Here is a 27,322-nt window from a genome sequence, read left to right as displayed (position 1 = left end):
CCTGGGGGAAGCCTAAAATTCTCAAGACTGATAATGGACCAGCTTACACTTCTCAAAAGTTTGGATAATTTTGTCAACAAATGGAGGTGACCCATCTGATGGGTCTCCCTTATAACCCTCAAGAACAAGGCATTATAGAACGGACTCATCGCACTCTTAAGTCTTATCTAATAAAACAAAAAGGGGGAGTCAAGGAGGCTCTACCCTCAGTGCCACGAGTCACCATTTCTATAGCACTTTTTACCCTTAATTTTTTAAATCTGGACAGTCAAGACCACACGGCAGCTGACTGTCACTGTTTAGAGCCTGACAGGCCAAAAGAGATGGTCAAATGGAAGGATGTCTTGACTGGACAATGGAAAGGCCCGGATCCTATTTTAATAAGATCCAGGGGAGCGGTTTGTGTTTATCTGCAGGAAGAAGACAACCCATTTTGGCTACCAGAGCGACTGACGCGACGACTCGCAATATTAGAAGATGACACACAGGCGGACCCTCCAAACTCTGATGACAGCCCTCGTGCTGATCCAAGGGATACAGGTTCCTAGTATATCGGGGGAACAACGATGGGCCATATTATCTGCCTTTCAAAAACCCATACTGGTCAGACATAATGTAGCTAATCTGTCCAGGAAATTGTCTCAATATCTTGCAGGAAATTGGTCAGAAAACTTAGATGAGACACTCAAAAAATTGAGAGCGGCTGTGGTGGCCATCAACTAGACTCGCATGGATTTGTCCCTGACTGAAGGACTCTCCTCCTGGATCTCTTCGGCCTTCTCCTTCTTTAAAGAGTGGGTGGGAGTAGGCCTGTTTGGTACAGCCCTATGTTGCAGATTAGTGTTCATGTTTTGGTTGGTTTGCAAGCTCAGAGCTCAACAGAAATGTGACAAGGTCGTTATTGCCCAAGCACTTGCAGCCCTAGAACAAGGTTCATCTCCCGAAATCTGGTTGTCTATGTTAAGGAAATAGCCAGCATACAGGTCCCTCAGCCGTTGCACCCCAAGGGTTCAGCCCATTGCACTGGGTCGGTGAGTAGTCTTGGCCTGGCTGGTCCTTGTCTGTGTAGCTCTGGTACCTGAATATTTGAGGCAAACAGCCCTTGCACCCCTGGGAGATGGCTCCATTGCACAGGGATGGGTGTTTGCATCTCTTTCTGTCTCCCTTAGCCCTTGCACCCAGAGGACTTGTGTCCATTGCACCTGGTAGGGTTGGGAAGACTGTGCTGACAGATGCTACTACGCCTCCGGGCCAGCTGCCATTGGTCCCAACGACAGGAATAGGTTGACGCCATAAGCCAGAAGCACACCATTCGCTGTGAGTCCACCCCGTGACGGGCCTTGTGAGTGGCCACAACCTGGGGTGCACATTCAGAGAATGCCAGGTGTGGGTGGGCAACCCTCGTTGCCTAAGACAGGGAACTAACTTTTCATTGGTGCTGGTTATGGATTCAAGTCAGCTAGCCTAAGACACGGGGCATTGGCCAGTGCCTGTGATTCTTATTAAAACAAAAAGGGGGAGATGTGGAGAGCCGCGGTGAGCAGAGATGGCGCTGGCATCTGGTGCTCTCCCAAGTTTATAGATTTATTGCCCATTGTGCTAGTGGAAAATGCACGCCAAATCACGGCCCATCCCGGGCCGTATATGCGCTTCTGGGCAAGCAGCCAACCAGAAATGTACACACCGCTCCAGAGGTATATAAACAGTGCCTTTTCGGGCCTGGGGTCTTCCTCTACACATCGCAAATAAAATCTGCTGCAGAAGGATCCTGGTGTCTGCTTGCATTCTTGCTGGCCAGATAATTGCGAGCGGGACATGCAAGGACACTTAATTTTGTTTCTCCATTTCTTCTTTGTTTGTTTGTTTGTTTAATTTATATCCCATTTGAAGCTTCAATTTTCCTCTCAGTCCCTCTGACAGAGCTGCTCTTACCATCCTCCATCCCCTTCTCTTATGAGAAGGGAGAGTTTGGCCCTGGGTACCAAACCAACCTGGCACTTCAAGTCACTCCAAGAATAAAAACCTTCTCTCCCACTGAGGCTAGACAAGGTAGACTACTAATTAGTGTAACAGGATCCACAGGCAGGCATCATAAGCCCTCACTCCAGTATCTGGGGGATCTACTTGGAGACCAAGTTATATATCTGATACATATATGTAGGGAGGGGCCTTAGGTAGACCTTGATGGCTCAGGTTAGTTGACAATTTTGATCTTCTTGTGGAGTCCCTATCCCCTCCATGTTCCTTAATCCTTACAGCAAATTTTCCATTAGTCTTCCCAAACTAAGTGTAATGTTTGGCTGTGGGTATCTGCATCTGGTTTGGCCAACTGCTTGATGGAGTCTCTCGGAGGACAGTTATACTGGGCTCCTGTTTGCCAATATAACTGTATCATTAACAGTGTCAAAGTCTCTCAGGGTAAGTATAGATGAGACCCCTAGCAGTGTGGGATACAGAGCCTAGGTGGACACTTCTGTAGCTTTGTAAGACTGACAGAGGAGGGTAAAGATACTAAAATACTCACAAAACCCTCAACTCAAAATTGGTCCTGCCTTTAAGAAGTACAAGAACAAAAATGGAGCAGAGACCTGGGTAATGGCAACCAATGACTTGCCTAACTTGAGACCCACCCCATTGGAAAGAAGACATTTAAAATAGTGTTTGATAAACTAACTCCAAAGCAGCATTTCATGTTAGTCATAGTATTTTAGATTAGACACAGTTTGGCAGTAATGTCTAATAATGAGGTGTCGCATCCACCCTCGTCCCGCAAGGAAGACACAACACTTGAGCTCTTCTTCTGCAGTTTATTCAGGAACCTTTAACAATTTTCTGACCCCGGGGAGCCCCTGCCCACAGGCTAAATACTTCATGGGCGGCTAACCCCAGGATGCCACATGGCAAATACAGATAGGCACACATATGTGGAAGCAAAGCCAGGTCATCAGCCCAAGTCAAATAAGGCACAGAGAGTACCCACCATCAGACCGGGTGAAGGAGGAAACCAGCACCATCTTTAAGGCATGACACTGTGTGGCTCTCCACAGTTCCCCCTTTTTGTTTTTGAACAAAACAGGTGAGAGTAGAGGTCTGATCTCAGGAAGAACAATGGTCATTGTACTAGCCCTCCCTGAGCATCCCTGCCCAGGCAGTGTTAGACCCGTCCAGTGCTGATTTTTGCTGAGGCGGGAACGAAGGTGGGACCGGTTGGGGGAAAGGACAGCACTAACTCGCATCAATCAGACTTGCTCCCCTTGAGGCTGCTAGCAGCAGACAGCATACCTCAATTGCAGTGCTCAGCCTCGCAACCTGAATGTGATGATTCAAGGCTTGATGGCAGCCAGCCATGCCTGGGGGGACTGACCAGCCTCAAAGGCAGTAAAGGCTTGGATAATCACGGCTGTATTCCATTTTGTGTAGCCCTAATCTTGCAAATTAACCACAGGCAGATAGAGGAGGCTAGCACCATGAGTATCGCCAAGGATCCTAAACCCGTCCACTCCTTCAAGTGATTCACAGCTGATGCAGTCCATGTAGTCAGTCCTTCAGCCAGAGATAGGTTCACACAGGAGGAATTCACATGCATGTTGGCCAGTCGAAGATCTCTCAGGGTAGCTTCAAAACCTGCTGACCAATTCTGCAACAAAAACTCAGAAAGATTCCTAGATAGTTGTGCAGCATATGTATAATTGACATACTGGACCGAAGTAATGCACAGCCCTGGCATTTTCCACTCGCACCCCAATTGTGCTAATTGACAAAGAATAACCACTTGTTCTTGAACCAAATCTATGCGCTGGTTCATTATCATCAACCCACCTTTTAACTGTGCATCAAGGGAAATCTGGGCTTCCAATGCCTGAGTGACCATAGCTGACAGATTATTAAGGGTTGCTGCAGTCTGAACAGTACTAGATAATGCTATGGCAGAGGCTGCAGCCCCAGCAGCAGCTATCGTGATGGCAGTCACGATTGCAGCAGTTATTCCAAAATCCCACTTTTGCCTAAATAATGTCATCGAGCTGGACGCTTCCACCGGAAAAGGAACAAAGCAAGGCAAGCTTACCACAACAGCTCTGTGAAACAATGTTGCATTCCAGCACAGTGCATAAAAGCATGTTGAATTAGTACAAGTCAGCACATCCTTCTCTCCAGTAGCATTACTAACAATCCAGATGAAGGGAGGCCATACGCACAATGGGGTTGGTGAAAAGGAGATGTTATACCACCCTTCAAAGGTTTGTGGGCTAGTAAATGAGCCAGCCATAGGCATCAGCTTAGGTGGTCTAAAAAAAGTGAGCGCACTATTTTGTGATGCATTAAAGCTCCACAATCCTTGAATTCCTCCCCCTATTATGACAAATGGGCTGAGATCTGAACAGCTACCATTAACTCCACACATTATCCACAAATCAAAAGGATTAACCTTTTGTATATATGTGGGTTATTGATTAGTAAAATTGTTTCCTCCATAAGTGATATATACTGGGAGAAGGTGAAATGGTTTTCCACAGCCCACATAACTTCTCTGCTTTGGCACCCATTCCAAGGAAAAATTCCATTACCAGCAATTTGCCCCCAGCAATAAGGGGCCCATTTAGGCTGGGGTGGAGCGTGAGATGAGGAATTAGCATCAGTAGGCCATCTCCCTGGGCTCTCCTCATCCTGACTCTCTACTACTCCATATATTTGTGGGCCCTGGGGTCTCGGGCCCTTCTATCTGTTTCTTAGATGGGCACTGCTGTTTCTCTGCTCTATGGGCCAGCCATTAATGTCTTTGACTGAGCGACACTCATTTGCTCAATGGTTCCCCTTTTTACATTTTGGACAGAGACCTGGCTGTCTAAGGTGTTGGCCACTTCCTCCTTCTTTATCCAGTTTGTTTCCCCATTCTGGGCACTACCTCTTTAAATGGCTGTCCACACTTGAAACACGCTCCCAAGGTGTTTCTCTTCTTCTGAGTTAGTTGAACCACCGCAGCCGCAAGTCTTGCGTTAATCAGCGGCCCTCCTAACTCCCTACATACTTTCATCCAAGCCTCAAGCCCCTTGCTCTTATATGGGGTGATAGCAGCTGTACACTCCTTTGTGCACTGTTCATAGACCAGTTGCTTAATTAGAGGCATGGCCATATCAGGATCTCCAAAGATCCTCCCTGAAGCTTCCACCATGCGGGCCACAAAGTCTGAGAATGGTTCCATGGGCCCCTGCAGGATCTTGGTCAGATTGCCAGTTACTTCTCCTTTGTTTGGCAATGACTTCCATGATCTTGTAGCTATCTGATTAATCTGCTCATAAACCTGCACAGGGTAGCCTGTCTGTTGGTTAGCAAATCTACCCTGACCAAGCAACATATCTCTGTCCCAGGTGGCTGCTTGGTTGCCAGCTCTCAGATTGACTGCTGCCTGCTCAGTTGCATTCTCAATCAAGAATGCTTTCCAATCCAGATATTGTCCTGGACTTAAGCAGGCACGGGCCAGTGAACACCAATCACTAGGAGTCATGCAGTGCCTGCTCTGTGCCTCTACTTGGGCTATGGTAAAAGAAGCAGTGATTCCATAAGTGCAAATCGACTCAGCAAGAGATTTTACTATTTTAATGTTGAGTGGTTCTTCATATCTATTCTCCTGTGGATCTTGATAAACAGGGTAGGCAAACTGCAACTCAGTCCAGACCTGAGTCCATATCCCTGGGCAAAATGATCTCCCTGCACCAGAGGGTGGAGCAAGCTGGGTAATTGGTGCAGCTTCAAGATAAGGCGGTGGGGGAGGTGCTAAGGGCTCTGCAGCAACAGCCTCCGCTCCACCGGCTAACGCCCAAGGGGACTTCTCTTTCTCTTTTTCCTTTTTCCTCTTCCTCACAGTTGTTCTCTCTAGCTGTTTTACTAGGGCATGTAGCTCTCCTTCTGAGTCCGTGGACTCTGAGTCCTCAAAGTCCTTAAGATTAGGGTATAATGGCTCCCTTTTCTCCCCTCCCTTCTCACTTGCAGCCCTCTCTGATCTCTGCTCTTGCAACATTTCCAAGGCTGTTTGTCTCTCTTCTATGGCTTTGCTGCATCTTTCGTCCTCTAAACAGCCTCTCACTAGCTTCCATATAGGTCTTACTGCCTTCTTCAAGGTACCTTGTTCATATGCAAAATCTAGGTCCCTGCCGAGCTTGTCCAAGCAGGACACCGTGAGATTACCTGCCACCATGAACCACAGAGCCACAGTGTCTCATTCATTCAAGAATCTCATCAAAGTGGATTTATTCACCTTTAGTTTTCTTGATAAAAGCAAATTGGGTGAGACTGAGACGTGCTCATAATTAAATTCCTCCCAAAAGTATACTTTGGCCCCTCCGTGCCTTTCTTTCAACTCGCCTGCAGATGGATTCCACCAAATTTCACTTTCAGTTTGCCTGCGGATGGATTCCACCAACTTTCACTTTCAGTTTTGGTTTGTTATACTGCAAATTTTCACTTTCGGTTCGCTAAAGTGCGAACTTGTCCACTCTCTCTTTGTCTGCAGAGAAGAGCAAAATGGCCCCGTTCTGCAGACTTATATTGTCCCAAATTACCTGAAGAACTTAGCAGTGCACTTCCCTGACTGCAGAAGTTCTGAGTCTCTTTGGAAAGTCCCCGCACGGACCACTACTTGTCGCATCCACCCTCGTCCTGCTAGGAAGACGCAACAATCGAGCTCTTCTTCTGCAGTTTATTCAGGAACCTTTAACAATTTTCTGACCCCGGGGAGCCCCTGCCCACAGGCTAAATAATTCATGGGCGGCTAACTCCAGGATGCCACATGGCAAATACAGATAGGCACACATATGCGGTAGCAAAGCCAGGTCATCAGCCCAAGTCAAATAAGGCACAGAGAGTACCCGCCATCAGGCTGGGTGAAGGCAGAAACCAGCGCCATCTTTAAGGCGCGGCACCGTGCGACTCTAAACAATGGGGTAAAAGATGATATAAGATAAATTGTTAATTAGGCTCTGGGCCTAAATCATTCTAATTCCCCACAATCATTGAAATCAGTTTTGCAGGATTCAGTGGAAAAGTGAAGCTTATCCCTAGCAGCTTTATTTGCCTCACAACTCCCTCCTCTATGACACTATGGAGGCCACAGCTACATACAAACCTCTTATTCTAGATAAGTGTTTTAATCCTAGATTCATAATTGGAAATATAGAAAGTGTACCTTCTGGTTGATGATGAATATAGTTGACTGAAAAGTTGAATTAGTTAAATATGACATCATTTCAGATTATGAGCCTCATGTCCTATGGAGAAGAGTAGATTTGAGAACACAGAGTTATTATAGGTATCTGAGCCTGCTACTCTCAATTCCATTGTGATTGCAATGATCTTCAAACCCTGTGGAAAGCAAATAATCATACCAAGTCTTTGGCCTAAATCTAAACAGAGCAGAATCACCAGTTCCTATGAAACTCCTCACCCTTGTATTTCTATCACTGAGGCAGATGATTTCTTCTCTCCAATAGTAGAATTTTTGTTTGTTTGTTTCTGTAAGACTTCATGTCAAACTTTTAAAAGAATTCCCCTCAAAAAACTTCAAAACTGTATGGAGACATCACGTATTACTAAAGATAGTACATGTAAATGAGATTACTGAGAATATAAGAAATGGCTGTGAGAGACAAGACTAGAGGTAAAATATGTCTACACCAGCTCCTGAAGTCTATGCATTCATGCTCTGTTGGTGGTGCTCTGGGTCTGTGAGCAGATTTCAACTGTGCTCACTGTAGATATCGTATGTACTGCCATTGTATCGATGCAGTATATACCAAAGACAACCTTATATTTTGTAGCTATTTTTAACAACACTACTACAAATAGCAGAGATGCCTAAAGGATGAAGTGCCCTTCCAACTATAGAATGTTCCTTCCTGTCCCCATATATCATGATCCATGCTATATTTCTTAATCATGTGGCTCTGAAATAAAACTCATAGAGGATCCAAAGGAGAAACAGGAACCCTACACACGGTTGACCATTAGTGCTGTAAAGACCTGCACGTTTCTAACTCAATATCAACAAGACAGGCCCTAAAAAAGGTATTTATGATGAGCAGATGGATAGTTTACCTGGTTAAAATTTCACATGATGGAACAAACAGCTTTGCATGAATTTTGAATAGGAAGGCGGTTCTCACAGAAGCCATTATTTAACAACAAGACTTTCATTCTATTCATAATAACGTGAAAGTGATGTACAGTATGTGAGCAATAATTTTTACTTTACAGTGAGGGGAGATATTTATTAAAAGAGCAACAGCAATTGGGAACTGAAAGACAAAGGCCTATAGGACAAAGTGCATACTGGATAAAGTCTAAGTTGACTACAGTAAAGAATAATTATATACATAATGATAAAAGAGAAATAGACACTGCCCCTAAAACTCATAGCACAACAGAATGTGACATTCATAAATCTCCCTGACATTTATGGTCAACTGCAGTCCAGAAATTGCAGAGCAAATGCTGTCCATGTTCCACAGGGGAAAAAAAATGACATTCTTACCTCCAGAACAGTCATTTATACTTGATTTTCTCATAAAAATTTCAACTATAAAGAAGAGTAGAAGAATCCTAAAAAATCTAAACTGAGTACATACCACTAGACTTCCCCAAGCTGATGTCAGAGACACTGCTAAACAATAAGCAATAACCCTGTTGATATCTGAACCCTACACTTAGACCACAAGTCATAGGATGCATTTTATATTTGAACAAAGGCTAACTGAGAAAGGATGATTAAAATCATTAAGAAAATATATGTAAAAAGGACGGTTGATTCTGATCTGAGCCTGATGTAAATAGTCCTTAGAGAGAAGATGGAAATTTGAGAGCTGTTTGCTATTATAAGACATTGACTCTGGCCACACCTCCCTCTTGGTACTCTCTGAATCCAAAACACTGTTTTGCCAGAGAATCCCACTTAAGTTATGTCCTGAGTCTCATAATGGAAAGGTATTTATCAGTTTCATGAGCTTCTTTGGCATATTATGCTCCAGAACAGTCATTTCTACACTCATTAAAAATTTATTCAATTTGTTCTTGACTGGAGCATCAGGGAGGGGAAAAGGGGAACATGATCAGGTTTGGGAAAACAGATATGACAGAATCCTATGAATGAATCGAAATATGCACTTCAGGGGGTGGAAGTTGGAATAACACTCTAGAATCTACCAGAGACCTGGAAGGTGAGAGACTCTGGGAACAGCATATACCAGCAGTTCTAAGATGCCCAAAACATGTAGCAGAGGAACCTTAAATGAAATGCTCAATAGTTTGGAGTAGTAACTTACAAAGTCTACCTCCATTAGAAAGTGGAGGGATGGGGTTGCTTGTTGACTGTGTAGTCAGAAACAGTTATCCATAATTGTTACTGTCTAAAAGAACTTCAGGGACAAAAAATTAAGTTGAGACTGAGGGAAATGAGGTCCAGTGACTGGCCCAACTTGAGAATCCATCTTGGGGGAGGGACCTCCAAGGCTGACCCTATTACTGATGCTATGGTGTGCTTATAGACAAGAGACTAGCATGACTGTCCTCCAAGAGGCAAACAAGCAGCTGACTGAGACAGATGTAGATACTGACATCCAAACATTAAACTGAAGCTGGGGAGCATTGGGGATGAATTAGGGAAAGCCTAAAAGAAGAGAAGGAGGGTGGCTCCATAAGAAGACCTGCAGTGTCAACTAACCTGGACTCCTGAGATCTTTCAGACACTTTCCCAATAATCAGGCAGCATATATCAGCTCTTCCAAGATGCCCAAAATATAGAGCAGAAGACTGTCTGGTCTGGCCTTAATGGAAGAAGATGTGCCTAACATCTAGATATATGAAGCCTCAAGAAATGAGGAAATCCTCTTTGAGACAAGTAAGGAAGGAGGAATGGGATTAGGAACTGTGGGAGGTTTGAATGGGAGGGGGAGGTTTGACTGGATTTTAAAAATATAAATTTTAAAAAGAGTTATTGTTAAAATCATGTTAACATGCACAAAATATTTTCTATATTATCGATGACTTTGTTTACATGATTTCTCTTCCTTGTATTGGTACAATAGTCTTCTGTCATCTATTCTTCCTAGAGAAACACAAGTGTTACAAGACCACATATGGCAGTCTCCACTAGTCACAAAACATCAAGTAGCATGATCCTGTATTAGGAACAAAATAGAAATCTGTAAGGGTTTAGGACAGGCTCAAAGACCTCTGAAAACTGATTGTCAGCTACAACCTATAATTTCAACTAAATCACAATTTATTTTCACATTTGGTACACATTTGGTGTACTTAAAATTAATCTAATTTCCTGACCCACTGTACTTCTCCACACACTTGATCCTCCCCCTAATTTGCTTCTTCCTCCTCTCCTCCTCCAAGGTCCCTCCCTTCTTCTACATGGAATGAACATTTCGTTCCCCCTTTCTAGTAGGACTAAACCATCCATACTTTGGTCTTCCTTCTTCCTGAGCTTCATATCATCTGTGAGTTATATCTTTCAGTATTTCCAGCTTTGTGTCTAATATCCATTTATCAGTGAATACATACCTGTGTGTTCTTTTATGACTGGGTTACCTCAGTCAGGATATTTTCTAGTTCCATCCATTTGCCTGAGCATTTAAGGAAGTTATTTTTTTTAATACCTGAGTAGTACACCAATATGAAAATGTACCAAATTTTCTATAACCATTCCTCTGTTGAGGGACAACTGAGCTGTTTTCAGCCTCTGGATATTAGAAATAAGGTGGCTATGAACATAGTGGAGCATGTATATGTGTTATCTTTTGAAGCATCTTTTGGGTATATTCCCAGGAATGGGGTAGCTGGGTCCTCATGTACTACTATGTGGAACTTTCTGAGCAACAGCCAGACTGATTTTTAGAGTGGATACAATACTACCAGCAATGGAAGAGTCTTCATCTTCTTCCACATCCTCACCAACAACTGCTGTATCTTGAATTTTTGATTTTAACTGTTCTGACTGGTTTGAGGTGGAATCACTTGATCGTTGTGATTTGCATTCCTTGATAACTAAGTATGTTAAACATTTCTTTAGGTGCTTCTTGACCATTTGAGGTTCCTCAGTTGAGAATTTTTTGTTTAGCTGTGTACCCAAATTTTCAAAAGGGTCATTTTGTTCTCTCAAGTCTAACTTCTTGAATTCTTCAAATATATTGTATATTACCTGTCTGTCAGATGTAGCCTTGGTAAAGATTTTTCCCAATCTTTAGGTTGCTAGTTTGTCCTGTTGAAAGTATCCTTTGTGTTTAGTAGTGGGGGATGGGGAACTGGGGGTAGCCACCAGAAAGTCCCAGTTGCCAGGAAAGCAAGAATCTTCCAGGATCCATCTTGGTTGACATTAGCTGAAATCCCCAACAAAGGGGAGAGAGAACTTATAGAGACCATATCCAGAGGATAGGTACAGCCCCTGGTAGAGGGATAGGGCCATATACCTATCTCAAAAACATTAACCCAGAATTGTTCCTGTCTTAAAGAAATGCAGGAACAAAGCATGGAACAGAGACTGAAGGAAAAGCCATCCAGAGAATGCCATACATAGGGATCCATCCTATCCTCAGACACTAAACCCAGACACTATTGCTGATGCCAAGATATGCTTGTTGATGGGAACCTGGTAGAGCTGTTCCCTGAAAGGCTCTGCCAGAGCCTGATCAATACAGATGAACATGTTGGCAGCCAACCATCAAACTCAGCACAGGGACACCAGTGGATCAGTTAGGAAAGGACTGAAGAAGCTGAACAGTTTTGCATCGACATAGGAAAATCAACAATATCAACCAACTGACCCCTTGCCTCCCAGTGCTCCCAGGGACTAAACCAAAGTATACATATGGAAGGACCAATGTCTGCAGCTGTGTTTGTAGCAGACAATTTTCTTGTCTGGCATCAATGGGAGAAGAGGCCCTTTGTCTTGTGGAGCCTCAATACCCCAACTTAGAAGAATGCTATGGTGTTACAGTGGGAGTGGGTAGGTGGGGAGCATCCTCATAGAAGCAAGGGAGAAGGGGAATAGGATGCAGGTTTTGAGGAGCAGAACCTGGAAGAGGGATAGTATTTGAATTGTAAGTAAATAAAACAAACAAAAAGTAATTTAAAGATGTCTCACTATAAGGCAGGGAGAATGTTAATGATCATTGGTCATCAAGATACATACTGAATATTTTGCAAAAACAATGAAATCACTTTTAGCAGAAAATTTTTCTTTTTGGGAAATAAGTTCCATCAGATAAATGCTCTGCTATCTCACATATTGAAAAAGTAGAATCTATGACAGCATTTCCTCAAATTACACTGTAGTTACATGGTGGGGGCAGTTGGAAATGAAATGGAGTATTTCTGTGTTAATATCTCATCATTTTTCTACAAAAAATAAAACAAAATAGAGAAACAATAGACAAAGAATTTATGAGTCTGGGTTTTGTAAAATTTCAAAACAGGAATAGAGATTTTAGAAAGCAAGTAGTAGACTTGTAGTTTGGACTACAAAACACATAATTAACAACATCAAGATGGAATTTTACAGTTTAGTAAACAAACATGGATATGAAATCTTGAAAGATACTCATAATCATTAAGATTACAAATGAAAATGTACAGTTAATATGAATGAAGCCCTGGCTGAGTCCTGAGAACTTGGAACATGACAACTGTGTCTGATCTGCAAGATCTAAAAATTCAGATTAAAGCTGAAAATTAGATTTTTCTGCTGTAGAACTCCCTCCTTACATCTAAACTTTTTTCCATGAAACTGTATAATTTTTTATCCAGTGTTAATTTCTGCAAATATTTTTTTTTACTTTTTATTAACCAGTAATTTATTAATCATTTACATCTTAAATGATTTCACACATTCTGGTTACCCCTACACAAACATCTCCATCCCATATCTGCCCTCTGTTCCCACCCCTTTGCCTCTATGGGATAGTCCTCTAGCCACCGACCCTCTCCTGTCCCACTGCTCCATCATCCCGCTACACTGGGGTATCAAACCTCCACAGGACCAAAGGTCTCCCCTCCCACTGATATTACCCAAGATTATCCTCTGCTACATATGTATCTGGAGCCATGAATCCCTCCCTGTACATTCCATGGTTAGTGGTCTAGTCCCTGAGAACACCATGTGATCTGGCCAGCCAACATTGTTCTTCCTTTAGCTGTGAAATACCAGTGAGAACCTGCAATTATTCGCTTCTTGGGAAATGTGTGTCATTTATTTGCAAATACTTATATTTGTTGTGAAGCAAGTAAACAGAACAAAACTAGGAAGGATTGCCTGTGGACATCGGTTGTGTACCGTATCTGCTTGTAGGGTGATATTTCCCATGACAGCGAGGCTCACTGTCTATTTATGCTCTGTTATAAGCCTGTTGAAACCTGGATTTTTCATCTTTTCTGAAAGCATGATAGAGTCTTATGTTATTCTTTCTCATACACAATTTTCAGAATTGTTTGTTAACAGTTTAGTAAATATTGATATTTGTAAATATTAACAGTATTCATATACCAATTTAAAGATGCAATGAAATGGTCCTCCTCCCTTTCATAAAGCTGGTCTGTCATAACCCCACTGAGAACATTCTGTGGCTGATCATATGTCAAATTTCTATCTATAATCAGTAATCTCTTAATTGTAATCAAAAATAAAGAGAGAAGGTATTTCTCTGTTTTTCTCTGGGACCATCTTAACCATCTTCACCTCATGTTTTCTGACACCCTCAGGATGTGGTTTTCACACTGTGCCTTGCACAGAAATATGTAGCCATGTCCTCATTCTTGAGGTTGCTTATCTGCATATATACAGTGCTGGCAGAGGTTTCCAAAGAGAAGGCAAACCGTTCTTTGAAGTCATCAGCATATGTTGGCACTCCACTGTAGGTGTTGATCCATCCCATCCACTTCAAGCCCTTTCCTGGAGATTGTTTCACCCAGTTCATTCCAAGGTCTGTGAAGGTGTACCCAGAAGCCTTGCAGGAGACCTTCACTGTATCTCCAGGTGGTTTCAGCTCAGGTCCAGACTGCACCAACTGGATCTGTGCTTGACCACCTGCGGAGAGAACACAGGGAGTTGAGGATTGATGGAACTGATTAAGTTCCCATTGCAGCATTTTTTTCTGATGTCTTACTTTGGGTTGCTGCCATCAGGAATAGCAAGTTCCAAACCCAGTCCATGATGTCTTAGACCCTGACTCAGTGCTTCTTTGAAACTAACTGGGCACTCCCTTGCTGGTATGTGAGGTAAGCTGAAGATTTCTACTCTAAAGACTTCTAAAGATTTGCATATGACTGGTCTCCCTAAGTCATATTGAACTTAACCAGATACACAATCAGATATATAAGGATCCCTAGACCTAGGTGGCAGGGCCTGTGCATTTAGTCCTCTACTTCAGTTGTGTTCTTTCCCTGAAGTTCTCAATCATCCACCTCACAATTTCACTGCTTAATTCCTAGCCTTATTCATATAACACTGTAACAGTGGCCGATGGCAACCACACGTTAGGTAGCTATGCTTCTCAGTGCTCAGACTCAGTGATTTTATCCTTTACAGTGAATACTGAGACTTTTGCACCAGTTCTTTCTTGCCTATAGATTCTGTTTCTGAATTTTTATGGCCCCCTGTACTCCTGTACCAGTGCCTGAACTTAACTGATGAAATTTATTGTATTAAAATATATTTCTTTTTTAAAATTATGAAATGTGGGATTTCAGTTTACATTAGTCATGTAGGAAATGTTAAGTTCTTCTTGGCCATTACAGTTTCATTTGTTGAGAATTATCTGTTTAGCTCTGTACCCCATAAATGTTATCTTATTGCTATGTTTCTTTAGCAGAAATGTAGCATGCACTTTTTGCATATGTTACTGAGCTATCTATAATTAAACACTTGAATATATGAGAACTTTTGAAAATGGATTCAATCTTATCAAATCAGCCTCAAATATAGTCATATATTGGTTTTATATTCAAATAAAGGTACTTGCATACTAACAAAGCAAAATCGTAAACAGCAGCCCAGAAAAAAACACTTTGACCTACTATGATGTTAACCATAAAAGACATATAGTTTTTAATTATATTCTAAAAACTTATCCTTAAAACCTCAGATAAAATCACAAGGGCCATCATCAATGAAACTTTTGGTTTTCAATTTCAGATGGGGACTGTCTCAGAGATTCATATCAGAGAAGTATGTAGGAAAAATAGTGACTCTGGGATTCCTAACTACAGTTGTTAAATACAAACCTTATACCTACAATTCACAGAAAATTCTGGAAGAGGTCACATAAAGTTCACAAGATCTAGAGAACCAGGATACTATGTGATGGTGTCTTCAACTTAGGATAGAGATGCTAAATACATGGAAGTTCATATTGTACCTTGTGTTATTTGACAATGTTTGGGCCACGAAATACCAATATAGGGAGGTATGGCCATGTTGGAGAAGGTATGTTCTCATGGGGGGGAAGTGTGTCATTGTGAGGGTAGGCAATGAAACCCTTTTTGGAGATCAAATTTTTTCCTAGCAGCCTTCAGATGAAGATGTAGAACTCTAAGCTCCTCCTGAAGCACGTCTGCCTGTATGATACCAGATGCCCACCTTGATGATAATGGACTTAATCTCTGAGCCTGTTTGCCAGCCTCAATTAACTGTTGTCATTATATGGGTTGCCTTGGCCATGGTGTATTATCACAGCAATGAAAACATGACTAAGAGAGAATTGCATTTCATTGAGTGGTATTTCTGTGATAGGTTTGGCTTTGCTTTTGTTTGGAAGAATTTGGATTTAGGGTTTTGGATATGGAAAGCAGTGGAATGTTTTATGTATGGCTTAATGGTATATCCTAGGAAGAATACAGAAGACTTTATTGCTGAGACTGACTTGAAATGTGCAAACCTGGGCCAAGTGACTTCAATGGAGAATTTCAGTATGTGACTTAGAGACTGTTTTGATCAAAAAACAGATTTGGTCAAAAATGTGGCTTTTGTTCTCCTTATCTTAAAAGTCTTCCTGAGACAAGGTAAGGGGATTCATTTTAATTGTATCACTACAGGAAGTCTCAAAAAATTCCTAGCAGAGACTGTATTTTCTGATTCAGACTTGTGATGAGTGTTTTAATAAAAAGGAGCAAGCTAAGGAGAGAAAAACATAAAATGCAAGGTTCAAAAATAGAGGGATTGCAGGAAGTGATATGGAGATTGTTATCATGAATCCTTTGTTCAGGGAGATAAATAGATTAAGGGAATAGCAACTTTGGGACAATATACCACCTAGATAATCTTAGGCCCAAGAACAGTGTCACATATCTTTAATACCAAGAGACAAAGACAACAGGTCTCTGAGGTCAAGGCCAGCTTGGTTTAGAGCAGGTTCAAAGTTGAGAAAAGCTTAACTTCAGGCAGTGTGTTACAAGCCTTTGATCCCAGGTTCCTGTAGTCAGAGCATTTCAGACTTCTGATTTCTAGGTAAATCTACAGAACAAGTACCAAAACTGCCAAACTTGGGCAGTGAAGGAGATGGAAAGCAGGGAGTTGGTGATAATGTAAGAGAAGAAGTGGGCCATGTTCCAGCTCCAGCAAGCAGCAGAACTCAGCAACTTCAGCCATTTTGCCTTGGTTTTAGAGTCAAAAATAGAAGGAACTACTGAGTTAATTGTTTCTTGTTAGTTGCAGCTAAGAAATTAGCTATTGTTAAGAGACCAACATCATGGAGGTGAAATCTGTAAATCATTTTCTGATCTTTGATGGCAGAAAGAATCTATGTTCCATAGTTGCCCAAGGTTATACCTCCTGCTGCAGCAGGACTTGGTAATGTGTAAGAATTACCCAGCTGGTACTTGGTTTGAAATTATGAAGTGGTAAATGAAAGCAGCTAGGGTTGGCTCTGTGAAAGGCAAGGGATGGCCATTGTTGAAGGTTTAGCCTCAGCTACAGATGACAGGTCATGAATGAAAGAAATATGCAAATAAGTTGAGGCTTGAAAGTATGAAAAGGGCCTGTGAGAGGCTAATGTTTAAGCCTAGTTTCCATTGACAAACTCAGTGTATTGGTGATGCCAGTACTGTGGGATGGTTATCAAGAACAGCAGTAACAGTGGATTTTAATCAACCAGAGCCTAGAATGCTACAGAAGGCAGAGCTTCAGTTTCTTCAAGTTTAAGCTCCCTGATGGTTTATTCAAACCCAAGTATACTGCTCTAAACTCAGGGACATAAGCATAACTATAACTGGGCCCAATATATATGCACATACACACAAAAATATAGATACATGTAAAAATTACAATTAATGGTAAGGAAGTCATGAATTTGAGAGTAAGGGAAAAATGTATATGAGAGAAATCTGTGTGGGGACAGTGATATGTACACTATTTATTTGAGAAATTCTCAAAAGAACATTTAAATTTCAATTTTTACAAATAACCAAGGAAATTTCATATTAGATCCAATGCCATGCTGAGTTATCTGTTCTCAGTCCTAACAAAGAATGAAAATACCTTGGAATCCAAGGCTTCCATCCTCTGCCAGAGCTTCAGGTTAAGGACTAGACAGATTTTTATGAGCACGGGGACACTTTGATTGCATTTCCTACTACTACATAATCAGAGATCTGATTTGAAAGTATTAAACATAAGAATGCCTAGAACAGTTGAGAGAAGTAAAACTGAAGATCTTGGAAAGAATGCAGTAATTACTTATTATTTGGTCATCTATTTGTGATACACACAAAAAAAATCTGATTTAATGAGGTTTTTTAACACAGACAACACTCTCTAACTTGATGTCCCTCAACTGAATAATGAATGGAACGGAATACTACTCAGATATTATAAGCAAAGACACCATGAATTTTGAAGGCAAATGGCTAGAACATGGGAATTTCATCCCAAGTGAGGTAACCCATTCCCAGAAAGACATGCATGGTATATACTGAGATAAGTGGATATTTGCTATAAAGTACAGGTACCATGTCATACTCCATAGATGCAAAAAACATAAACAAGAAGAAAAGCACTATTTATGATGATTGAGTGTCATTTAGAAAGTAGAATAAAATAGTCATAAGGGTCAGAGGGAGGGAGGGAACTGGGAGAGAGGGTGGATGGAATGGGAAATTGGGGATTCAAGATAAGGTGTTGGGAGGGACAGAAGAGGTGACCAGAAGACCATGAGAATGAATGGAAATCTGCAGCTGACAGCAGTTAGGAAGAGGGGTGCATCTCCAGGATGAGACTGAGACCTGGAGGCACCCAAGAGTCATTTGAATTTTCCTACTTTATCTCCTTACATGGGGGATATGGTACCTGAAGAGGATACCTCCTGAAACCAGGAAGAAAGTCTAGTGGGGTAGTAGAAAGACCAATCCATGCACAGAACTTTCAACCCTCAATTTATCGTGTATTCAAGAAATGTAGGCATGTGTGACATAACAAACACAGGAGAAATGTCCATCCAATAACCAGCACAATTTGAGATACATCACATGGGCAAGCACCATTCCTTGACACTATTAAGGATATTTTCCTATGCTTGTAGACAGGAGTCTTGTATGGCTAACATCTGAGAGACTCTGTCCACCAGATATTCAAACAGAAGCAGAGTTCAGATAGGAGATATTTAATTAAATCATCCCATTCAGAATTGAAGTTTAGAAGTTCTTTTATTCTCTGGATATTGTTCAAATGTGGGTATCTATATTATTCCCTTCTTTTACTGAGATAGTCTTCACAAATGAGTCTTGAGGAAAGCAAAGTTCTCTGAACAAGCATGATATCTGAAATCCATTTTACTTCTATGATATATTAGCAGAACAATAGTAATTGATTTTCCCCTGTGTCCATGGACTATATTGGGTTTTGATCATCCATTTACTGTAAGGACTAGGATACATTCATAAAATGGGCCTTAAATTTGGCTGTTTATCTGCATAACATTTTTGTAACTATTTTATCATGATACCATGGAGACATGACACCCTTACAAATTGAAATATTTAAAGCTGGGTTAGTATTTAGATTTATTTTCTGATATCATGCAAAGTAAATATCAGTACTAGTCAGTAGGCACGAAAGCTCTAGTTAGGTACCAACTCTGCTTTTCGAGATTCTGTTAGATATATAAGTTTTGTCAGCAGAATAGAGCATTATATACCCCCCAAAAATGTTTCACCACACTACAAGGACACCTGCTCCACTATGTTCAGCATTATTAGTAATAGACAAAAGCAGGAACAACTGAAAAGATTTCCCACTATACTACAAGTACAACTGTTCCACTATGTTCATAGCTGCAGTTTCCCTAATAGACAAAATCTGAAAACAACCTAGATGTTCCTTAAATGAAGAATAGATACAAAGATGTGGTTCATTTACATAATGGAATGCTACTCAGCTATTAAAAATGAGGACAACATGAAGTTTGCAGGTAAATTAATGGAACTAGAAAATATGGTCATGAATCAGGTATGCCAGACTCAAAATGTCATGCATGGTATGTACTCAGTGATAAGAAATATTATCCAAAATTACAGAATACCCATGACACAACTGACATACCATAAGACATTTAACAAGAAGGAAGGCATAATTGAGCATATTTCAATCCCACTTAAAAAGTGGAACAAAATTATCTGGGGAAGCAGAAGGAGGGATGGACCTGGGTGAAAGAGGAAAGAGTGAGCGTACAAGTAGGAAAGGATCAAGTATGGAGAGATACAGAAAAGAAGCTCAGTGGGCTAGAGTACCAGAAGAAGCAGAAGAATTGAATGTGAGAATCTCCCACGACTTAATGGGGATGACCTTAGCAGAAATGCCCAACAATGAGGAGACTGAACCTGAAGAGACCACCTCCAGTGTATAGACAAGGCTCCAGTGGAGGAATATGGAAACCTACATATATTGAAAAAATTTAACACAAAATTGCTCCTTTCTAAAAGAAATGAAAGGACAAAAATGTAGAGAGATTGAAGGAAAGGACATTCAGTGATAGAAACTACTTGGATCCACCCCATCAGTGCACACCAAACCCTGAGACTATTACGGATACCATGTTGTGATTGCAAATAGCAGTCTAGCACAGCTGACCTTTCAGGAGCTCTACCAATTCCTGACTGATACATATGCTGATATTTTCAGCCAACTATTGGACTGAGATCAAGGACCCCTGTAGAAGACTAAAGGAAAAATTAATGGACCTAGTAGGGATGGCAACCTCACAGGAAAACTGAAAGAATGAACTCCTGGACCCCTGGAAACTTCCAGAGACTATGTCACCAACCAAAGAGCATACACAGGCAAGTTCTTGGCTGCCAAGATATATGCAGCAGAGGACTGCCTTGCTTGGCCTCACTGGGAGAGGATGTTTCTAGTGATGTTGAGACTTGATCCTCCAGTGAATCAGGAAAATAGGGCATGACTGTTTCTCAAGTGTTAGGTTTCAAACCTAGGACAAGTGGCCAAGGTACCAATGTATCAAAGCATACAATAGCATTCAGGGTTTCCATGAATCCAGCACTCCTTTCAGATACAGGGTCCCCCTTACTGGCATATACCATCACATACCTTTAAATTTTCAAGCCCAGGGCCTGGCCTTCTATCTACCAAAATGTGCTTCTCAATGTATTCCATATATTTTCTTAACCTGGTCACTTTTTTCTTTCCTTTGGTCAGGCATGCTGCTTGCTACATTGGTTCCCTTCCTTTTCTCTTCTCTCTGCCTCCCTCTCCACACTTGATACAGGGATATGTCCACTCTGGACTCTTCCAGATGCCCCTGACTCTCACTAGGCTATCTAACATATCTCCAATAAAATTTCTTCTTCATCATACCCAGAACCGTTCAGTTATTAAAAATACTTGACTTTTTCATTCACTGACAACCTTTTTCTAGTGTCCATGTAGGTACATTCTGAGCCTCAGTTCAATTTAATATATCTCGTGTCTGTATGTATAGAAAATGTCAGAAGTTAGATGAACATTGGAGATATGATAATAAACATTATAGGTTACTTAACTGAATCAAATAGAAATATAGATGTGTCTGATCTGTTCCTGAGATTCACTGTTCTCAGAGATACCAAAAAAGACTTATGATTTGTTAGAATGTATAATGTCAGTGAGTGTAATTGCACCATTCTTGTGGTATCCCTTATCAAAATCAGTGTTCTTATCTTGATAACACTAGGGTTTCATTGAATTGTCTGAGGGAGAAACATCATCAATGCTGTTTACCCTCCTAAGCATTCAATTCTGGTGACATCAACAGAATCATTTCTGCAAGTGGAGGTGATTTTTTGGGGGGGATGTCATTTTATATTAGACTCAGGGACACATACATTTTAAACTATGGCACAAAAGAACTCCATTTTCACAGATACAGCCATCCATAATGTAGAGAACATTCTGAGAAACCAGAAGTGACAGCTGAGACCCCAGAAACCACTACCCAGTTATGTTTCCTCTTATTGCTGCTTGGTACCCATTCTTTGTGTGTGCTTTGTGCTGTCAGCTGATTCTGAGTGCTCCTATAGGACAGTGTATGTCTGGGTTTACACAGATGGTCCTTCACTGTGTCTCTCTTGCACAGTAATAAATGTCAGTGTCTTCATCTCTTAAGCTGTTTATCTGCAGGTAGGCCCTTCTTTTGGAATCATCTCTTGAGATGATGAATCTGCCTTTCACAGACTCTTATCATAAGCTGCATAATTATGAGTTTTTGTTGCAATTAGAGCAAAGAACTCTGGTCCCTTTATTGGAGACTGATGAATCCATTCTATCCAGTAGTTATAGAAAGGGAACCCCGAGGTGACATAGGATAGTTTTAGGGAATTTCCAGGCTATACCAAGCCTCCTCCTGCCTCTTCCAGCACCCCACACTAGAAAACTTAAATAGATAATCTTGTTAATCAAGGGTCAGAAATACCCATGGTCCCTCTCACTCACATCCACTCACACTCTCAATATATGCTTTTTATCTATTAATTAACTTTTTAAAGGGAAACAAGGAAAATCCAGCTCAGTCCCAATGCCATACTGATGGCCTGTACTCAGTGTTGATCTTCAATTTGAAGACTTCTGAGTTCAGATCTTTGTACTTCTGTCAGAGTAACAGGGTTCAGGGCTGATTTCATGAGAAGAGATGAAATTATCTGCATGTCTTCTTGTTATATCATGAGCTCAGGAGCAGAAGACTTAGAGAAGGAAATAATGATGCAGATGCCATAAAATATATAAGGTCCAAAGTGCAATTTATAATATCAAATTATTTCTTTTTGTCCTGGGGATGTAGCTTAATTGGTAGTGTATTTTTGCATGCTAGAAGGCATGCATTCATTTCCACCAATACATGATAGCCAAGAACTTTAAACTATAAAATTAAGAAAACCTAAAATATACTGATATAAGAAATGTTGTTTCCTGGCTGTGGTGAGGGTAGGTGGTCCTCTGTGAGTTTGAGAGCAGCTTAGTGCAAGAGGAGTGTTCCAACACAGCCAGTACTATACAGAGAGGTTCTGTTTGTAAGAATCAGTATTGAAAAACCAGGGAGAGAGAGAGACAGAAAAAGAGCAGACAGAGAAATAGATGGACAGAGACTGAGACATAGACAGAGACAGAGAGTTGGTGTTCAAGGTTCATTGAATACTGAATGCTTGCGTTAAACTGATTTATTAAAATGTGGCTGAGGATATATAGCTGTGGTAGAGTATATTAGGCATAATGTTCACAAATTGATCCTGAAAATATATATATATATATTTGATATCTGATTATATTTGACCAATGAAATATTTTGAAGACCAGCCTTGAGCTTTTAGGTCTTCCAAGGCATCTCTTCCAACCAATCACAGAAGCCTGATTCTCATCATCACATAAGTACTTTCAGTTCTTCTGTAACTTTGTTAAAACATTCAGTGGCCCAGTTTCTTTCCGTGCTATACCCTTCAGATCATCAGATCCACAAGGACGTGCAGAACCCACCTGGTTCTTTAGAAATCTGCATGTCCTACACCACCTGTCTCAAAGAGCAGCTTTGACATTCTGTGTAAACTGAGGGGAGAATTGAACTTGAAGTTTAACTGGGAATCTGGAGAATGCTCCCTGTAACATGACAAAGAAATCCTTTAGGAGCTGAAAGAGGCCGTTGGGAAAAAATTCCATGTGGATTGGAAAAGTACTTTCAAAATGACAAAACAGAAATGGGAGGACAAATCACACACACACACACACACACACACACACACACACACAAGCATACAATACAGATGTGAAGACATGCACAGACTCACAAACACACACAGAAAATGGGTGAAGAGAACTTCAGCAAGATACAATGAGGAAGCTGCTATAAGCAAACACAGTCAATAATTTTTCTCAACAGCTTATATATCTCAGCAAATTTTAAAGCAATATAGAAATTACCATGTGATTGCATTCTGTTTTTCTTTTCTATTTCCCAATAAGTTCATATGAAAAACTTTTTATATACTGCAGGTTAAAAAAACAAATTATTTCTATTAAGACAAATACAGTCAAAACTCAGCACCCTGTTATAAAGTAACAAAGTGTGCACAAGCAAAGTAATCATATCAGTCAGTTTTTCTTAATGGAAAGCTGTAATTTGTGCTTACCAAAAGAAAAAAAGGAGTTGTTTTATTATTTTTCCTGAAAAGTATTATTTAAAAAACATTAAAGAATCATACATCTAAACTTTTAAATAAAAACAGTCAGTCACTTCTAAGATAAATCCTCACAATCCACGTTTTTTATCAGCAAATTTTATTAAGTCATATCAGGAAGCTGATGGCAAAATGGATAAAAAAATTAAATATCACCAGTTCAGTGTCAGTGGGTCACTGCAGCCAGTGCTAGTCAGATCATTAGCTCAACTATTAAAAGTGTTTTTCTCAATTCAAATTGTTCCTTAAGATTTTCTACACCTGAGAGACTAACAAATACATATCACTGTACCTTCACTAACAATTTATTTTTCCAAATGCTTTCTAAGGTCTTTTGTAAGTGCTGAAAATCGATATATCTAAGTGTCTTTTAAGGATCATGATTAATTCCTTAATCTGTTCAAGCAACAATACTTGGGCAATCCCAAGTGATATTATGTGAATGCCAATGATATTCCTCAATGAGGGGCTGGAAGACACCTTACAGTTATCATTAAATTTTTTAATTATAACAAATATGAAGGCAACAAGAAAAGAACACTCTACAACAGAATGACTCATCAGGACATGTAGTTCTCTGGGATTTGCCTATCTGTAGCACACCCACAGTAAATCTCCTATCCATTGGGTCATATTCCATGAGTTGTAAAGTGATTTGTTGCTCCTCCTGCATAATAGGAGACAACCAACATAACCAACTCTTTTACTTTCCCACAGCCTACTTTCTTACTGTGATCTTTATCTTTATCCTATTACATCATCTTTGCTCTGTCCCATTATCTTAGGTACTCTTCTTCATGGTCTTAGTTTTCTGAACTTCTGAGTACACATTGCTCTTATGTAGTGGAGAAACTGCCCACTCCTCAAGGTTCTTGTTTGAAAGTGCCATAATACTACCTAGCTTTTCCAGAATTTTTCATCCTCTTGCCTTCTTTAGCATAACAACATTATTTTGTTTTCCCTATGAGTCCTAATTCTATCTAGTCTCAGGTTCCTGTCCACCTGAGCAATCTTAGGAATGGGTACAATCTCCTGGAACAGTCCTGCAATACAATCAGTTATTGGCTAATTTGGCTAGTAAAAGGTACTCTGCATGGTACCAAAGCAGAAAGGCAAACAAAAACCCAGCTAAAATCTCTTGGATATAGAAGATATTTCTGCTTACAGTACACAAATATACTTTCTAAGAGTATCCTCAAAAGTTTACCCTTGTAAACTTAGATAAAAGCTCCAACTCCCTCACCAAAAAAGTTTTGTTGTTTTAATTGCAGATGAAGACTATCACTGAGAAAGATACATACTACATACACATGCAAAGAACAAGTTACCCTGTGATGGCCAACTGCATATGGTACATTGTCAATGCAAATCCTATAACTAAGCTCATAGAAAAGTCATAAAGGGTGTGGCAGAATGATTGAAATGTTGTAGGATTAGGATGACTGAATAGGTGGTATCTTGAGATAGAAGAGTGATGATGCACCCAGAAAATCAATGCATTATTGATTCTTAAACTATACATCATATTATTGGGAAAACATCATATAGGTATACCTGTACCTGCACATAAAGACCTATAAGTAATCATTGGCTACTGAGAGATGGACAAATTCTTTTCTTCAGATTAAGCTTCCTGGTTAACTACTAAGTGTATTGCTCTAAACACATAAACACACACACACACACACACACACAAACACACACACACACACACATATATATATATACACACATTTGTATATACATATACATATACATATATATATATATATATATATTTAATATGTGTTCAATATGTTACACACTAAATGCAGACACACACTGATAAAAACATCATTTTTTGAGGAAGTAATAAATGTTCAAGTGAGTGAGCCTTGGATAAGGGAAAATTTGTGTGAGTTTATTGGTGTGTTCAGCACTCAGATTAAGACATTCCCAAAAGTTATTTTATTTTAAAAATAATAGCAACTAGAAAATTTCCTCTCACACATAACTCCTTGATAAATGTTTTTCTTTTTAGCACTACCAGTGAATGGGAAACACTGAGAATCCAGGGCTGAGTTCCTCTGATAGAGTTAGCAGGGTCAGTTTTGGGAATGTTTTCATGAACATTTGGTTTTCTGCTGCTGAATAATGAGTTATGTTTTGGGAGTACTAGACAAATAAATGCCTAGAGCCAATTAGAGAAGAAAGGCTGAGTAATAGAATTCTCTACTATTTATTATATAGTTGTGATATAATTTGCTCCTATTTTTTTTACCACAGACACCTCAATTTCTCATTTACTCCACATAGAGAACTATAATACAACTTTGATAATTTTAGAGAGACTAGCAGTTTTTGAGTGCTGAATTGAAATAGTAACCTGAAGAAATTGGTTTTATGGCTGTAGCTAAGTGTTGATACATGGAAAATGATTGGTGTGTGATGCCCAGTATTTAAAATCAATTGTAGATTTGATACAATATTTTCCTTGTGGAAATAACTTCTAGATATTGATACATTTTCTATGTATTTATTGTGTCTCTTGTAGTCTGTGTTTTATATAATACCTCATGTATTACATGTATATCAGATCACTAATTTGAAATATTTTTAAGCAATAGAAGTACCATAACTCTGAATACCAGATTTGGAGAGATATCTAGACCCTCTAGTCTAGGGCCCTTCTCTTATATCCTTCTCTTCAGTTCTGTCCCCTCTCCATGACATGACACTCTCTAATGATTGTAATGACTTAGCATGAAAAGCTTTGAAATTCCTTTCCCGTGAGACAAGATTGTAAGTTCCTAGTTTTTCGATATACAAATTTATTCTACTATGATATAAACTATTTTCATGGTGATGGAAAGTGTCTTACGATTAAATCATTTCTCTATCTGCTCAATTCCCAGAAGAGTGATATAAATTCTAAGAACCAACTGTATTTCCTATGTCAGATCATGCATACTCTCACATGATGTTTCTAACTACCAAAGGAGATGGTCTCCTGGTCTGGCAAGTGGTTTAATGAGAGTAAAAACTAAGTAGAGTCAAAAAACATCCTTGATGGGCTCTCTACACCTGCTTCACTGGTTCTGCATGACATATTTTTTTGGTTGATCATTTTGCTCATGGTAAAGTGATTTTGCAATGTGATTGATAATATGAACATGGTGTCATTTGAAGTTACAATATACAATGATAGACAATATTACCCTGTGTTTAGTTTAACTGAACTTGGTCTCCAATTGATTTGTCTGAATCTCATATAAGCATGGCTATGAAAATGTTTAGAGAGATTTTTTTTTAATTTTGTAAATTACAAACCTAAAATATAAGGTGTATTCTTTAACAGGTTTTCCTGAAGAGTACAATCTCTTTTAGTTATGTATATCTCAATCACTGGCCCCCTACTTCCCATCACAATGCCCCTTCCCCTGTTGTTTCTCCAACACATAGCACATCAAGTTTCTAAATTAGACACATCATATTTCACTTAAGCCAGACAAGGCATCACTGTTGAGGAATTGATCCAATTGTCAGGCTACTTCTTTAGGGACATCCCCGACTCTAGCAATTGGGAGACCCATATGGAAACTGAGCTGCATATATATATATATATATATATATATACTCACCT

General features: G+C 40.1%; 1 gene segment (V, D, J or C); it reads right to left on the bottom strand.

Moving 5' to 3' along the window:
- Positions 1-13,748: 13,748 nt before the first annotated feature.
- On the bottom strand, positions 13,749-14,254 carry LOC114629952. The segment is given in 2 exon segments: positions 13,749-14,077; positions 14,157-14,254. Coding segments are annotated over 2 exon segments (375 nt in total).
- Between the last annotated feature and the right edge of the window lie 13,068 nt (positions 14,255-27,322).

Source organism: Grammomys surdaster, unplaced genomic scaffold, assembly GCF_004785775.1.
Source record: "Grammomys surdaster isolate TR1022 unplaced genomic scaffold, NIH_TR_1.0 323, whole genome shotgun sequence".
Lineage (NCBI taxonomy): Eukaryota > Metazoa > Chordata > Mammalia > Rodentia > Muridae > Grammomys > Grammomys surdaster.
The sequence above is the reverse complement of the archived record's forward strand: the minus strand, read 5'-3'. Positions and strand labels throughout refer to the sequence as shown.